Genomic DNA, 17,415 nt, shown 5'->3' on the forward strand with positions numbered 1-17,415 from the left:
TATCTATATATCTTCAATCTTTAATCTATCTTTAATCTATCTTTAATCTATCTTTAATCTATCTATCTATTTCAGAATTTGGTGTGTGTGTTAAGATACCTTAGCTTGTTTTCCGAGGAGAAGACGCCTAACAGGTCGTTTCCAGTCATCAAGGTAGAGCCAGGCAGTCCGGAGATAAGAGAGATCTCTCAGATTCATACAATTCACTCCCCCCGCATAATCTGTCAGAATTAATCCCTGGCGAACTTCTCTCATCTCTTGTCTATACAGTCGATAAGGACAACTTGAAGAACTACCAGAAGAATAGCAAGAAGAAGAAGAAGAGTTCTCTCCACTTGATACGGCTCCTCCGGACGGTGAGAGAAGAGAAGAAGAAGAAGACAACTGGCCTATGCCAGAGCCCCCGCCTGTCGTATTTTGCTGCCCTCCGTGATCGTACACCATGAGGCTCGAAGTGCTATTACTGGGGAGCTTGTGGATGTAGTAACGATTGCGAGCTGATTAAAAGAGAAAGAAAAAGAAAGAAAGAAAGATAAGAAAGTAAAATTGACAACAGACAGATGGACATGATGGATTCGGAAAGAAATGAAGAAGAAGGTGAAAGGCGGAAGTGAGAGATCAAAGAAGTTTCCTCTTTAACCTGTTCGGGTTGGAGTGTCTTTTCATAATTAGAGAAAAGAGAAGAGAAGAGAGACATCGCCTTTCTTATCCTATCCTTCTGTCTCCACTTGGTCATTCCAAAGTCGAGAGATGGACGATCACATACACTCTATGTATGTACACTCCACAGATGTGAATACATACATATATCTATAAGGGATTCTACCTTAGTAGAAGACAACGACACTGTATTCTACACAACTAACAGTACATACAGAGGAAGCTATACACATATGTATAGAGATACTTAGAGAGAGAGAGAGAAGGAAGTTCATAGATGACTGGACAAGACAGCTGGAGATACAAGGTTTCTTCCTTCCTTGCTCTAGAAGTCAAGAGAGGTAGATGATAAAAGGGAGAGCCACAATAGCCATGTCTTCTCCATGTATCTCTCCCCACCTATATCAACATCTGTTTCCATATAGAGTTGTATTTACATAGGTATATATATATATGTATATATATACGAATCTGCACGCAAAGATATTGATGGATCTAGATATAAGTGGTGGGTATTCATCAAGTGATTAGTCCGTCCACTTCTTTCTCCATCGCTGCTCGACTCTAGAATGAAAAGACACAAACGACAGAGAAGAAGATTGAGAGAAAACGAAGAAGAAGAAGGGAGAGAGCAAAGGTCCAGAAATAAGAGAAAGAGACAGCGAGACACAGACAGACGTATCTCCAGAGGGTCGTACTGCCTAAGAGGTGGTCTAGTCTACATAGACGGATATAGAAGAAGGACACCTTAGTCGTAGAAGGAGGAGAGAGAGGAGCTAGGTTTCTTACCATAGAAGGAATAGAATTCTTTCCAGGAATTCATATGAGGTCGAGCATAGTTTTGAATGAAATCGCTCAAGAATTCGACTGGATCTTTTTCTCCTTCTCCTTCTTCTTTCTTCTTTTCCTTCTCTGTCTTTGTAAATGGACAAGAGGAAGTTGAGAGACTTTCTTTGCATGCATCCATCTCTTCTTTTGCTTCCCCTGTGTCGTCGCCGTCGTCATCCTCTTCTGTCGGTAGTTCTCGATCCATAAGAGACAGAAGAGAAGAAACAAAGTGATTGAAGAGAGAGAACAAGAAAATGCTAAAAGGGGGAGGGGAAGCGGTAGAAAGAAGAAGAAGAAACGCTCTTGGCAGAAACACTCTTCTCATTCATATCTGTCTGATCCCTCAAGCCCCTAATATCTCCCACATGTCAACTGGATGCTTATTATTCCAACCCTCTCTCTTTCTACGTAGATATAGGGAGCCACGTATGTATACATATATGTGTATCAGTGCCCTATCAATCGATCTTCATTGGATTGCACATCCATGCCTACGGCTAATACACATACCCATCATAGACTTCAGTCTTCTTTTTCTTGACGAGAGACAAGCCTTCTTGCACATGGCGCTATTTCATCGTCAACACACGCACATGACCCCCTACCACACTATTACTATTAGAACACATACAAACCACCGGCCTCGCCATATACATATATACGTATGTATACATATGTAAATAGACATGTATGAAGAAAGACAAGCATGTCTGGATATACCTATCTCTCCATATATAAATATCTATACCTACAGACAAACTACATATGACCATAAGGGCTTCTGAGATGTAGAGTAGAAAGAAGTAAGTACGTAAGGGTGAAAAAGGCCCCGGTACCTGTGGCTTTGTAAGTTAAGGAATGCATGTTTTCTCTTGAAGAAAAAGGAGAGATCTAGCCGCTCACAGCAGCCACCGCCGATGGTATGAGGAGACACCAATATTCATCGCACTCTCTTTCTTTTCTTCCGTACAGAAGTTTATAGACCTATACACATCTATCTATCTATATAGAAAATACATATGTATATGTGTACAGATGTATAGACACTCTACTGGGGACAACCGCCTCGACCATGCCAGAGAAAACAGAAAAGAAGAGAAAAGACGGAGAAGAATGACGAGGTTCCCCCTTACTTACCGTCAAAGAAAGGAATAGACGTACACTCATCTATAGGGACAGGTGAGAGAGCTGAAAGAAAGAAAGAAAGAAGAAAGAATGAACCAATGCAAGAAAGAAAACGAAGAAAAGAGAAGAATGACTCTATCCATTCTGCCATGGTCTGCCCCCGATGTGTGTGACCGTCGAGCCATCCCTCGCCAATACGATTGAAGAAGCAGAAAGGAAGTGAGAGAAGGAGAGAGAGAAAGAAAGTCAAGACAGAGAGAGAAGTAGAGGGAGAAACAAGAGAAGAGACACAACAACGAAGAGAAGAAGGAGGGAAGAAAGGAAAGAAACGGAGAAGGAGAAGTAGGGAAGACAGGAGCATCACCAAAGAAAAAAGAGAGAGAGAGAGAGGAGATGCCAAGTCTACTTGTGCCTTCACACGACGCCTCTTCTCCGTAACCTCTTTCCACGTATTCAGAATGAATGGATCTTTTACATATATATATATAGAGAGGGGGGGAAGAGACGTATACATCTAACTCAATTGGAGCATACATACATATATATCTATATATACCTAGACAGCATATAATACATGTGTAGTTAGATATCTATACGTACATAGAGGTACATATACCTCTGCGCATACGCACAGAGACACATAGAGAATCTTCTGCTGACACTCAAGAGAATCTTTTCTTTCTTTCTTTCTTTCGATTCATCTCTCCCTGTAAGTTGTTGCGTGGATTTATCCTTACGTTGAGGTAGGTTGAGAGCTTTTTGAATAAATTCCTCTTTCTTATCAAAAGGGACTCTCCACAGATTCGCTTCGTAAGATGCCAGAGCATAGGCTTTCTCTTCTTCTTGTCGAAGACGGCTTTCCTCTTCATCTTCTTCTCCCTCTCTTTCTTCTTCTTCTCCTCCTTCTCCTTCTCCTTTCTCTCTCATCGTACCAACACCTTCTCCATCTTTCTCTCCATCAAAGACCCCGTCACTTCTTCTTTGCTCTCCATTCTCTCCAGAAGAAGCAGATCCTTTCCTACTTCCCTCTTTACTTTCTCCTGGACTTTCTTCTCCCATAGTGACAGACGAACGAGCTCCTCCTACGCTTGGCCTCTTCAGAAACGACTTCTTGCCTCCCCCTGATATATCTCTATTGTTGTTGCTATGGTTGAGCCCCGAACATAAGCCGACAGGCCTTCGAGTTAACCATGAGGCCATGAAACTTTGCTGGCCTTTCATAGACTGGAGATCTTTCTGACTCGAAGAAGAAGAAGATTTGCGACTTGAGTTACTTGAGGTAGATGTGGTAGAAGAAGAAGAAATCTCAGAGTTCTTTTGACTGGCCTTAGAAGAGAGAGGAGATAGAGAAGAAGATGTCGTCTGTTTAGACTGAAGGAAGGAAGAAGACAGGAAAAAGAAGAAGAGACACAGAAAGAGGAAGAAAGAGAGAAGTTATGAGAGAGAAGGAAGAGAAACAAATTCATTTGGAGAGTCTGGGGGAGTGGGTGAGGACAAACAGAGAAAACAAAATTCGAAGAAAGAAAGAAAGAAAGGAGCTACAGGCACCCCATGGAAGCTATCTCCACATTCATGTACATCTCTCTAGATCCATATAGGTAGATGGATTAATATAGACCTGCCGGCTTTCTACCTTCTTTTTTATGCAAGAAGAAGATACACATACAAGAGATTCTCAACGAGAGAAACAGCAAAAGATCTACTAGGTGTCTTATGCATGTATACATGTACACATATACATATGTATAGAACCAAATACGTATACATATACATACACATATATACACAGACACATCTGCACGTATAAATATGTGCATCTATGTGTATGCAGGCGACAGAAGACAGGAAGAATATGGAGCGCGTTGCGTTCGAGGCTCCAGAGATCTTATACATATGAATCTTATCGTATCTCCCTGGCGTACACATACACATCTGCATCTGCATATACATCTGCACATATATATGTAAGTGTCTGCATGTATGGACAAAGAGAAGACAGATACATCTAGGTATCTTCTTGGCATGCACTGAGGTTATTCCACGAGAACGCTCTCCCTTCCCCTGTATGCACCCCGCGCATATATGCTTACATATATATTTTTATATATACATCTAGATAGGTAGATAGACAGGAAGACATGTACATACTCTCTCTCTCGTTCGTTCGCATGGTATACACATATCTTTATGTTTGTATGGACTTGGGGTAAATGCACATACCTGTTCATCGACTTGTTTCTTCTTTTCCTTCTCTTTTTCTCTTTCTTTCTTTGCATCCTCTTTTTGTCTCTTTTCTCTTTCTCTTTCTAGCCTCGCCTCTTCAGCTCTCCTTTTCTTGAGTGCCTGTTCTTTTCTTCTTTCTTCTTCTTGTCTTTCTTTCCTTCTCAAAACTTCGACTTTCTCTTTGGCTGTAAAGATCTCCTTCTCAACGCCTTGCTCGATACACTGCCTCAACCTTAACAGACTCTTCACCTTCCTTGATATGCTCTACATACACACAGAAAGGTACATGCAACAATAGGAAGGAAACAGACATCCACTGCCACCCTACAGAGAGTGTCACCGTGAAGTCGAGAGAGATAGATAGACAGACAGATTGAAGATAGACACACAGATAGATTAGGGAGAGATACATGCACTGAAGATAGATACATCGATTAGAGATAGACACACTAAAGACAGATTGGAGAAAGATAGATAGACACTCGGATCAATATGGAAAGACAGTCGAGAGATACTCAGGTCATGCTTATGAAGAAAAGAGAGTAAGAGAGTTCTAAGTATACACAGAGTGAAGGACTGAAACACATATTTATCTAGATATATGTACGGCTATACATGTATGTAAACAGAGAGAGACAGAAGGAGAGAGATAGGCATAGATCTAAATCTGCGTGTCGTTAGAAGAAAAGAAAGAAGAGATGCGGTGGAAGACATCTTGCGAACCCGGCAAGGCCCGGCGCACCCTAGTATACCACCCTACAACACAAACCTACGTCTCGAGGTACATACATATCTATATTGCTCTAGAGAGAGATAAGCACATACAGGGAGACAGGTAGGCTTAAGGAATTGAATGAGAGAAGACATACCGTTCTTTTGTCACGAGACTTTCTTGCCTTTTCTTTAAAGAAGGGAGGTAAGCCTTCGAGAAACGCGCACTCCCAGACCCATAGACATTGGGGTGTGGTATCTTCGTTTTTATCTGGTGTAATCCATGAGGTAAGAGACGACAACGAAGTCGAAAGAGAAGATGAAGAGGAAGAGGAGGAAGAACTTGTATGAGTTTGGCTTGTCGCAGAGCTAGAAGAAGAAGAAGATTCAGCTTGTACATCACTCGCTCCAGGAGAAGAAGATGATGAAGAAAGAGAAGAAGAGGAAGACGAGGATCCATTCCCTGCTGCGCTTACGGCGGCGGCTCCAGAGAGACTTATGATGAGTGAAGCTGCGCTTCCTCCTCCGACCCCAGCACGCCGAGGGATTCCTAGGCTATGAAAGAAGGAAAGAAAAAAAGAAAGAAACGGAAAGAAGAGACATGAAAGCTAAACAGATGAAAGCTTTTTCGGGGCAGAGAAGAAAAAGAAGGGGATGTTGAAGTTCCTTGGCTCTCTCTGTCTGCAGAAGAGGTGTTAGGACCACGAGAAACAAACGCCTTCGAGTAGCTAGCTAAGCAGGACAGATGACTGAAACACTATACCAAGCAGCAAAAGAAGACACCTCAAGTCTCTACACGGCACGACGACACTCATCTTACGTATACATGTATATATATATATATATGTGTAGATACAGAGGGATAGCAGGCTCACAGTAGATCTGAATGAGTATATCCTCCATCTGCATGCAGGTGATCAGCTTGCGATATATGCATGCTTACGATGTATACATGCATACACACATATTCATACATAGACACACATACATATTCATACATATATATACATACACACATACATATGCACATTCAAATATCTCCATACATAGACATACATATTCATACATACATACACATATTCATATGGTACTTACATACCGATACACCCCACGATTGCAGTCTGCAGTGCTGACAGACTTGCATCTTCTAGTCTACGTGATACCATCTCTTTTCTGCTCTCTCTCGGAGAGAAGAAAGATTCTTGAAAGAAGAAAAAAGATAAGAGCTTTTCCTTCTTTGTGTCTCTACACAACGGCTATGGAAAAATCACATCGATAGAGACGTCAGGAACATTCCACAATTCCCTCACCTTCTCCGAGACAATAGAACAGGTATGAGACTTCTTAAAGTATCTGCAGAAGTATCTTGGAGGAGAGACGAATACTCTCCATGGCCCTCGCTATCATCTTTCAACACACGCTGAACTGCTTCTACTAAAGAAGACAAAGGGAGCGTCGAACCTTCGCATAGGGCTCGCAGAAGTCTCTTCAGAAGACTCATACTTGAATCTGCAGAAGCAAACAGGACAGAAAGACACACTAGTGAGGAACACTTCAGCTGTATATAGACCTGAAAAAGAACCAAACAGATATGAGAAAGAAGGACCGCTCACAACACCCTGACAAGACACAGAAGAAGAGAGTCTCCTAGCTTCTCAGATGTACTTTATACATATTGGTATATATACGCATACATGTTTCATCCCTCTGGGACCATGCAAGGAGTGACAAGGACGAACAGGAGAGCGAGACTGAGATTTATCTCTAGCTGTACATACACCGCAGCAAAGACAGGGTTCTTGAAAGAAATGGAGAAAAGAAAGAAAAGAAGCTCTAAATTATAACGAGATAAAGAAGCAGAAGCTCTGAAGAGAGAGAGGAAAGAGTTTCGTATCGTCGTCACCATGGGGGGAGAAGAGAAAGTAAAGACGGACGGGAGATTGAAGACAGAAAGAAAATCTCTCCTTCTAGGGAAGGAGAGACTTTCATTCTTCAGTCAGACACACAGGATCATAAACTCTTCAGGAGAGTGCAGTGTATGTACACGGGTCCAACACACAGAAGCATACTTTCGATCTTCGTATCTTCTGCGTAAAAGGAACAGATCTTGCATGCTTACATTGATATCTAGATACACCTGTGTAAGTATACACCCATATATACATATATACACAAATATACATATGTACAGATATACATAGGTATGCATGCTGCGCCTCCACACACCGACCCTCCTGTGTACAGGCACCTGTAGAAGTTTCTCTTTTTCGACCCTCCTGTGTACAGACACCTGTAGAAGTTTCTCTTTTTCACAGATGCGAGCAAATACCTAGTGTATCTATCTATGTACCTATCTATATATATATATATATATGATATGATTCATGTCCATCTAGAACTACGCGAAGTCAGAATCTCTATAGGTAAGTATCTTTATACAGAAAGAGTTGGAGAAAGAAAGATATAGAGAGATATACCTTCTGAGTCAGTTTTTCCGCCTTCGTCGTCTTCATCTCCCCCGCCGTCGGCAGCGGAGGGAGAAGAAGGTCCACTGAGAATGTGCTGCTTAAGCTCAAGATACACCTGAGGATTTGACAAAGTATCGACCTCCTGCACATGGTACGGGAAAGACAGTACAGAACGGAGAACATATTCAAAGGGAATAGAAAAGATACACGAAGTCGCGGTAACGGGGAAAACAGCAGAAGACTTCTTCCCAACACCCTTTTTAGCAACTTTAACGCCCTATAGAAGCTAGTCGACACATTTATGAATATGTATGCATGTATACAAGTACATCTCTGTATGTATATATGTAGATCGGTAGACAGTTAAAGATTTCGTACAACGCGGCGTGCAGTTAGAATATTTCAGAACGCTTGAGGAGAGACCAAGAAGAGCTGGAAAGCCTATCCAGGCATGCGTATTCACACATATGCTTGACCCATATTTTGACATACAAATACATAGATATGTACATCTATACACATAGACATGTTTGTTTGAATGCGGAAAAGTGAAGAGGATAAAGACGAAAAAGACTTTGACTTACTGGCAAGCCTTGTGAGAGAGTTTGGTGAAGTTCTTTCTCAGTTTCTTGAAGAAGTGGAAAATACAACTGACGGACTTTCTCTTGTTCCGGTGACAGGGACTGCGCAGCAGCACTGCTATGACTACTGTTGCTACTACTAGTACTTCCCGCCCTTGACTCTGCAGTACCTCCTCCCCCTCTCCCTGTGGTTCTCGTGGTTCCCCCTGCTCCTCCGGATGCTCCTGACGAAGAAGTTCCACTAGGTCCACCTCTGTTAGAATGGTTGGCGATCCGTCCTGACGTACGCCGAGTCGTTGATGTAGAGGTACTACTGCTATTACTTGAGGAAGCAGTAGAAGTGGGAGGAAGGGATCGGACTGAACTCCCGGAGTTTTCCGTTATACGGTCACCCTTCCTATCTGATGGAGACGGACTCGCATCTTTGTCTGAGCTGTCCTCAATCAGAATACAATCCTCTGGAGAACGACTGGTGTGACTCTCTTCAGCCTGTTGTTCTTTCCCTGTGCTGTTGTCTTTGTTGCGGTGGGTGTCTCCAGCTGGTGAAGGAGACCTGGAGACTTCTTGACACATAACATTCAAGGAAGGGGCTGACCTCATTTCAACATCATCACACGATACCTCTGAGGGGTCACCTGGTTGGGGTGTATGTACACCTGGCTGAGGTGTATGTACACCTGGCTGAGGTGTATGTACACCTGGCTGAGGTGTATGCAGATGTGGCGGCATGTCAGGGGGATCACTCGGGACATGTGGACTCCCCTCAGCTGTCATACACACATCTTGATGAAGTTCATCGTTTACTGAATGACTGGCAGTGGTTTCAACTGGGGGACAATTGACGGCAGAGGAGTGAAGCGACGATACCCCAGGATCGCAGGCCCCATCTGACTGCACACCTGGCTGAGGTGTATGTACACCTGGTGTGTTAGGACGATCACAAGATACAGGCGGTGCTCCTTCAGCTCCTGCAAGATTCCCATCGTGGTGGGCTTTCTTTGAGGAATAGTCACCTGGTATCACCTCACATCCTTGTACACTTGACTGCGGTGTATGTCCACCTAGAGTTTTATTTTCAGAAGATACGCGCGGCATTCTTTCGGTCCGTACCATACGCACATCTTCTTTCTTGAACGGAGAAGAAGGTCCGTCTGTTTTACGATCTTCGCCAGTCCTCTGACTCAGAGGAATGCATCGAAGATTTTCTTTCTCTGGTGATCCATACACACCATCTACATGAAGACTTGAAGCACCCACACAGCCTCTCTCTTGGACCTGCTGCTGTTGTCGCTTTACGAGTCCCTCAGGAGAGTCTGTTGTATTCCCCGTTTCACACGAAATCTGTACTTTCCTTTCACCACAAATAAACTCCTCTTTCTCTCTTACGTTTAGAAGCGAAGACTTGCTAACTTTGCCTCCCGTGAAAGGAATCACATTCTCCTTCTCATCATCCTCCCTGGAAAGAGGATTCATACCACCTTCCGTAAGGACCCTTGGGTTGTGTTGGTCTCCTACTTCCTTTCCTCTTTCTGCTCTTGATCCTCCTACTAAGCATTCGTTTCTTTCCATCGAGTCTGAAGAAGACAGCTTGAGCTCCGAAAGAAAAGAAGACCGAAGAAAATTCCTTTCATCGGACATTAAACACGGAAGGTGATAAAACGACTCCCCTGTTGCCGTCTGATGCTGTTGGTCTTCTTCTTTCTCTCTCTCAACTATAGGAAGAGATGAACAAGATGTGTGGTTTCCCTTTTCTTCTATCATGATCTTTTTCTCTTCATTCATGACTACAGAAACCTGTTTGAATGAAAGCTGGCAGATCCCTTAGAAATGAATGACAGGAGACAAGGAATGAGGCGAAAGACGACTGAAGAAAGTTGTAGTATCATACTGCTTCACATCGCCTTTGAGAGGTGTAGAAAGGAGAAAGAAACACCGGGAGTGTCCGTGAAAAGATAGATAAAAAGCTCAGGAAACGAAAAGAAACAGGAGAAGTCGATAGAATCGATCAGCATCAATCACTATAGATGTGCGAAATACGAAAAGTTGAGAGGAAAATTAGAAAAGCTCGACTGAAAAAGAAAGCGCCGGAGTGTGAGAAGATACATGGGAAGGAGGGTGACTTTTCTTCAGGGAGGAATGGGGATTCACGACAAGAAAATGCGGATCAAAGAGAAGCCAAAAAAGCGAAAGAGGAATGAAAGAAGAAATCGCAAAAGGGAGAAACCGGGGGAGACAGGAAAAAAAGAAAGGATGAAGAAAAAGAGAAAGAAAGGGAAAGTGTAGAGAGAAAGGGAGAGAGAGAGAGAGAAAGAGGAGGAAGCGAGAGAGGAGGAGGGTGTATGTGGTAGTATGGTCGTGATGCAGTTTTCTTTCTACAGAGGAAGAAAGGGCACGTTAAAGCTTGCTTGTACGAGATAAGACAGCCTACAGAAAAGTACGAAAAGACTGAGTATTGCAGGAAAAAAGAGAAAGAAAGAAAGAGGAGGAACGGAAAAAAGAAGGGGAAAAAGCACACACTGGAGAAGAAAAAGAAGACATATTTATCGTAAACGACGATGAGAGAATGATGGAGGGTGAAGGGTAGCAGCAGTCGGTTTAGATGAAGAGGATCGACATGAGTAGTAGTCGTCGTCGTAGCAGCCGAATGTATTTATTGGGTTGATCTGGCGGTGAGTCCTACAACCGAAACTACTAGAGCAGTCCGGACAGTAGGAGCAGCATCTCTTTCATATCTAGACGATTTCGCCTCTCGCCATTTCTGAGTATACCAAGACACTCTGTTTCGAACAGCCATGATTACTATAACCCCCCCTCTGACAAGTGAAGGCTTTCTCAGTTCGTCAGTCACTGTAACCATTTACAACACGAGCCGGGAGATGAATATAAGAGTCAAGACAAAATGATGATCGTACGGACCTCCCGCTACTCCTACGACTCGTCGTCAGTTCGGTCGGTGTGTTGGTGTTTGTATGTGATGATGGGCTACGGAGTGTACATACACCGCAATGTTTCTCCTTCCAGTGGTGCCCGTAGTATTGAAGAAGGAGCGACGGGGTTCTCATCTTCAAACTAACGTCTAGCTTACCTTCTTCCCCAGTTTATTTGATTCAGGACGGAGGACGTTACCTATTGCGTTCCTTTCGCCGGAGCAGCTCAGACCGTTAACACAAAGCGGACTGTTTTTCTTGTCTTGCTGGGCTCTGTTTCCTTCTCTCGGTCTGCAGCTTTCTCCCATTCGCCTCTGTGCATTTCTAATGGCTAGGCAAGACCTATAGCGGTGTGTAAACCTACAGATAACGATGTAATTCCTCGACTCATATCCTTCGGGGTAGAATGGAGACGACTCGAAAAGGAGAATTACTAGCTCAGCCCTCCTGCCGATACTACGCACCGACCACCCCTGATCCATCCCGTCGTACAAGGATGGAGGCACCTCCGGAGCATAGGAGCTTAACTTAGCTACCACGATCAACGCACAATTATACCTCGTTTCTTCAAACTGATCACCTGGAAGTACATGTTCCCTCAATCAGTTGAGCTGAGTTCACGGAGCTGATGTAGGATAAGAAGTAGAAATGAAGGAGAGAGAAGATGTAATTCTGCATATCGGACGCTACGCTTGTGATTGAGCTGACTCGGTACGCCTTAGAGAGGGCTACAGTGGAGAGGAGCTCCGCTACATCGCAGCCAAGCCTCAACACGTGCTGTCCTCTTTCTCACTCCTGTCTCTCTCATTGTCCCGTCACTTCTCATTCTCTGGATCTACCGGAGTATTCAAATTGAAGTCACACGGCCAGTCAGGCAACGTTCGTTGATAGTGATACGAGGACAATTTTGCCGGAGATCCTCGAATAGCTCTTTTCTCTGGTTTCTGGCTAGAGTGGTGGAGACAGGAGACCGAGACAGCTCGTGAAGTGGCCTAGAGAAAGTCACAAATTCCGACATGTCGGACGGACGGCGGAGTAAAACGGAGAAAGACATCTATAGCTCGTCGCCCTACCTGCCATGAGCAGATGACTTTTTTCATTCTATCTTTATTTTCTTCTTTTTCTCTTTATACCTCGAATATTTTCTTTCGTCTGTTCTGCGTTTCACTACGAAAGGAGCAGTCCAGGGGACGTCGTTCATTCGCTAAGCTAGGGGTACCCGAAGGAATCTTCTCACTGCCGCCTGGACAGGCAGTGCCCGGCAGACGTGCAACTACGTCCTCTTTCACAACAAAGTTCCATTAGACATCTCTCTCTTTCAGCCACAAGTCCTCCATTCAGTGTCTCTGAATTGTCGATCTTACGAGAAGCGCCAGAAAGAGAAGACGGAATTGGCCCGCGGCTACATCTAACACAAGATGAGAGGGCCAAGTGTATGTTTGTGTTACAATGATTTACGCGTAGGAATCCTTCTGTGAGAAAGACTAGGAGACACTTCGCCAAATGGATAGACACAGACGCGTGTGTGTGTGCAGCGTTCTAGAGAGGGCAAGCAGTAGACGAAAGCTTTCTCTCCGATAGATAGGAAACTACGGGGAGAGAAACGGAGGGGAGAACCATCGTGATTGTTCGTGCCGAGAAAATGACGAAAGTTCTTTGACTAAAAGAGAATTAGATGACGAATCTCAGATATTCCTAGGTTGTGACTCTCCAAATCGGTAAGAAAAGCAAAATCTTGGGGGGGGGCTTGCACCTTTCCCTTGCTTGCAGATCCAGACCTGGGCCGTGGTACGAAACGGCCGGCAGACGACACTGCCGCGCGAATGTTTGTCGGGACCTTTCCTAGTATCTATCTATTCTTTCTCTAGCAAGGTCACATTGTCTGAAATTAACTACTTCCAGTCGACTTCTCTTTTCCTCATCGAGTTCGGAACAGGAGAAGAAAGTCTGGCCGAAGTGAATCTATAGGAAGACAGATGTGTCAGATTCCGGGCGGTCTTAACTCTGCGTGCGGGGGCTCTACTCGAAGATAAATCAAACTGATCTTCTGTTCTCCTCGAAGAGAAAGACGCTTATTCTAGCCGCGCACCACCGCTCTCTTTTATCTTTCGCTTGAAAGAAAGATTACTTTTCTTAAAAGATATTCATGCTGGACATCGAGGGTTGGACATCATCATGAAGCGTCGTCGTCTTTCCATTCACCAAACCACATAGAACTCAAGCAAAGAACTCAAACGATAGAATGCTAATGTTGATAAGCATCCTTTCACTTGATATCAACGTCTTTGAAGACACAATCCTCGAGACTTGACAGCGAGAAGAAACCTACAACAACAAGAAAAATCGAGCCAAATGACTTCTCTTCCACCTCTTCCTGTCCTGCCTATCCCTCTCTCTTGATAAGAACACAAGAAAACGAGTAGGGAGAGAATCATTCATCTATTCAGTCTTTCTACTTTATTTTCTTATATTTCTTAGCGTGATGACTCTTTGTATTTGTATTCTTGCTTTACGGTATCTCTCTCCTCGCCGATTCTGCGCGCACCAGACAAGAGAAACGCCATTTTCATTCTTTCTTTCTCCGTCCCTTTTTCTGTCTCCCTCTTGTACTTCTTCTGTTCAAATGAAAGATAAGACGAAAAGTAAAGAAGCTTTGACCGGGACGGCCCTAGCAATGAAGAGAGGAAGAACAACTAACACCGAACACACAGCGCAGCATGTCTTATGAGGAGGATAAACATTCTCAAAGTTGCCGAAAACTTGTGAAGTGAAATGAAAACCATAGACAAGTAGAGCCATATAAAGAAAAACTGATATAAGTGAACCCGGACTCATCGCCATTTTATGCCCGAGTATAACCAAGAAAGACAACTCCCGATCACTCAACCAATCTTTCTTTCTTCTGTCCTTCTATCTCATCTCCCTATCCTATCCTTCAGAGAGAGGCTTCCACACACAGACACATGTATCGCGAAGACAAGAAGAAGATAGAGGAGAGAAAGAAGAGTATGAGGAAAGATAAGATGTCTTCTTTACTCGTAACTCCCCTACACAGCCCGATGTCTTTCTTCAGTAGTCTCGATCAATTAGAAGAAGAACGAAGAAAAGAAACAAGAAAGAGAGAATGACCGTCTTTCCTGGGGGGGCGTTTCTACCTCGTAGGCCAATCGCCGACTGAGGTGAGAAGAGCAGCATGATCTAGGGTCTATCTCCCCCCGTGAATTAAGTGCCTGTCCATGTGTTCTACCGAATTGGATGACGCAGGAACACACCGGCCTTCTATTTACGTTCTCGAATGAGAAGGCAGAAGGTTTTCGCAAAACAAAAGAAAGAAGAAAAAGAAAGAAAGAATACGAGGAGAAAATCTTTTCTCTCCTGAGACAGATGTGAAGAAGATTCAATAGACTAGGGGCTGTCGTCAGTTCAGATCGACAGTGGACGGAGAAACACAAGCAGAAAAAAAAGCGCTCCGGAAAGTAGAAGAAGAGATGGATGCAACTGTCTGAATGGAGAGAAACAAGACAGGAAAGAAATTACTCGTTTCGGAAAGTCAAGAGAAGAATCGAAAGTTCAAATCGAAAAAGAAGAGGACACCCTAAACACACATTCATAGGCCGCAGCTAGCAGCAGCTCGCCATTGAGAGAAGAACGGGTGCCGACAGCTCGATCCACCGGGCGATGTAGATAAACAGCTACCTAGGTTGAGGAATTGATCGATGGACCCGAAGATCTCTTTTTGATTTTGTACAGAAGGCTCTAAAGAATGGAGACTGGGTCTTAGTCAGAAAGAGAAAGAAAGAAAGAGAAGTCTTTGGGTATACGATGCACGGCGACTGCGAAACTGAATGACAATGATTGATCAGGATGAAAACGACTGCTCAAAATTTCACTTTCTTATTGTTCTTTAGACACGCACAGAGTGGTAGAGAAAGGACGAAGCTAGATAAGAAGAGCTAGGATCTTCCTCTACTTCTGCAAAGGTGAACGCCTCTGAGAAAGACGAGTGCAAGGGAGAAATATCGTTATAGGAGCACCGCATACACACGGAGAGAGAATCACAGAGAAGAGCCTTTCACATCAGTTGGAGAAAGACAAAGAGCGCAGCAGAAAAGAAACAGGTTGTCCCGGCCGATCATCAACTCGCTCTCGTTGACTTTTCCAAAGGACTTTAAGAAAAAAGATAAACTGAAGATGAATTCTGGAGAACTCTTCTTGTCATCCATCCTGCTCGATACATGTATACATTTTCTTCCTTTCTTTGAACTTCTTTCATACTTCACTTGGCGCTATCTATCTAGCTCAATTCAGTGACTTGACGGTATATGAGAAATCTCTCCTTCTCTTCTTCGTTGTATCATCTCCCTTCAGGAGATCACACGGAGGTATATACGAACGAAATATATATCCACAGCTGTCTAGTTATCTACCTAGAAAAAGACGTCTTTCTCACCCTGCAGCTGGTCCATACATAGACAGGCGTATACAGAGAAATACACGAAATCTGTCTATCTCTATATGTGTGTATGGACAGAGATGGGACCATCTGAAGATGCTGAGGAAAAGAAAGTTGAGAGAACAAAACGAAACACTCTAATGTGGATAGAACATCACTTCTTCTCTAACAAAGAAGCAGAGAAGTTTTAAAAAAGAAAGAAAAGAAGAGATCGCCATTCTCCTTACGTATGTACTTTCTATGAAGCATATCAATCAATCAGTCTAGCCATCTGGATCTAAGTGAAAAGCTAAAGTTTCTCTTCTTTCTCTCCTCTCATTCTTTCTTCCTGCTTTAACCTTGCTTTCTTCAATTCCTCTTTAGGAATGATGACAAAAAGAAAGCAGTTCCTCGGCGTCTCGCCTTCTCCACCCTCGGTGAGGTGTACGTACACCTCGGAGAGGGAGACAAGCTAATGGTGAGTACGAGCGGTGAGACACTAAAAACGTGGAATGAAGTTCTCTTTTTCTTCTCCTTTCGCTTGGTTTCTTTCTTTCACTCTCCTTACACTGATTATGAGAAGCTTCAACTTCTTCACTTTCTCTCTTTCACTCCTCAAAAGACAAGATAACTCCAGATATCTTAACTTTGTATCCTCTCTTCCTCAAGGCTTCCAGAGTAATAGCTGACTAGTCATTCATTCACCCGGACAGAGAGCAGATGAAATGTATTTCCATCCAGAATACACACGTTCTCCTGCTTTTCTAGTCTCTCATTTCTTGTCATTCCTCCTAAGAAAAACATTCTCTTTTGCTTCTCCCCTTGCCATCCTCTCTTTCTTTTCTTCAGGGATTAATACACGAGTATGAAGAGAAAAAAAGCTTCGCCTTCTCTACCGTTAGAATGAAAGAAGATCTCTCAAAAGGCATGTGCTGTTGAAGAGCAGTTGGGTGGTAGAGGTATGCCTGTATATCAATATGCATGTATAGATGTACGTACACCGTAGGCTGGAGATGACGGAGAGGTAGGACTCCTATTATCCTCATACTTCTCTCTTCGGGAAATCTAAAGTCATACCTATATCTATCTCGATCATGAAGTACTGAAAGATCACAAAGATGTGTATTTGCAATTATGGAGCTGATGCTATTATAATAGGAGTTAATTTATTCTACCTTATTATTACAGGGGCGTATTTGGGCTGTAGCTACACCCACGAGTCAATCCATGATACTAGTTGGTCGACTCAGTCCTCATCTCATTCTCCAGCAGCCGCAGACTCTCTTCTTCTCTTTCATCGAACCTCCTCATCTCGTAAGCATCTTCGTAACTTCCCTAGCCTTTGATCTTCTCCTCTCGGAGAATAGGCCGATCATGCCTCCTAAACCTCTACCTTGTTCGACAGAAAAAAAAAAAAAAACACACAAAAAACATACAAGTCTATCTATCTATCTAGCTAT

At 43.4% G+C, this 17,415-nt stretch overlaps 2 protein-coding genes across 2 annotated transcripts in view; both read right to left on the reverse strand.

The window, feature by feature from the left end:
- Positions 1 to 102: 102 nt before the first annotated feature.
- On the reverse strand, positions 103 to 11,379 carry CSUI_001991 (uncharacterized protein; the record flags this gene model as incomplete). The annotated part of the gene is made up of 9 exons (XM_068062193.1): positions 8,600 to 11,379; positions 8,025 to 8,157; positions 6,858 to 7,056; positions 5,706 to 6,102; positions 4,834 to 5,100; positions 3,351 to 3,984; positions 2,626 to 2,676; positions 1,450 to 1,683; positions 103 to 497 (listed from the first exon to the last, which is right to left on the reverse strand). Coding segments are annotated over exons 1-9 (4,089 nt in total), but the record flags the coding sequence as incomplete, so codon positions are not given.
- A 2,292-nt stretch (positions 11,380 to 13,671) lies between these two features.
- Positions 13,672 to 17,415, reverse strand: part of CSUI_001992 (microfibrillar-associated protein) — a 14,656-nt gene continuing 10,912 nt past the window's right edge. The window contains exon 12 of the mRNA XM_068062194.1: positions 13,672 to 17,348. The gene's annotated coding sequence lies outside the window, so the exon portion shown is untranslated. The remainder of the gene's footprint in view (positions 17,349 to 17,415) is intronic.

The sequence above is a fragment of the Cystoisospora suis genome (assembly GCF_002600585.1).
Source record: "Cystoisospora suis strain Wien I chromosome Unknown contig_825, whole genome shotgun sequence".
Taxonomy (NCBI): domain Eukaryota; phylum Apicomplexa; class Conoidasida; order Eucoccidiorida; family Sarcocystidae; genus Cystoisospora; species Cystoisospora suis.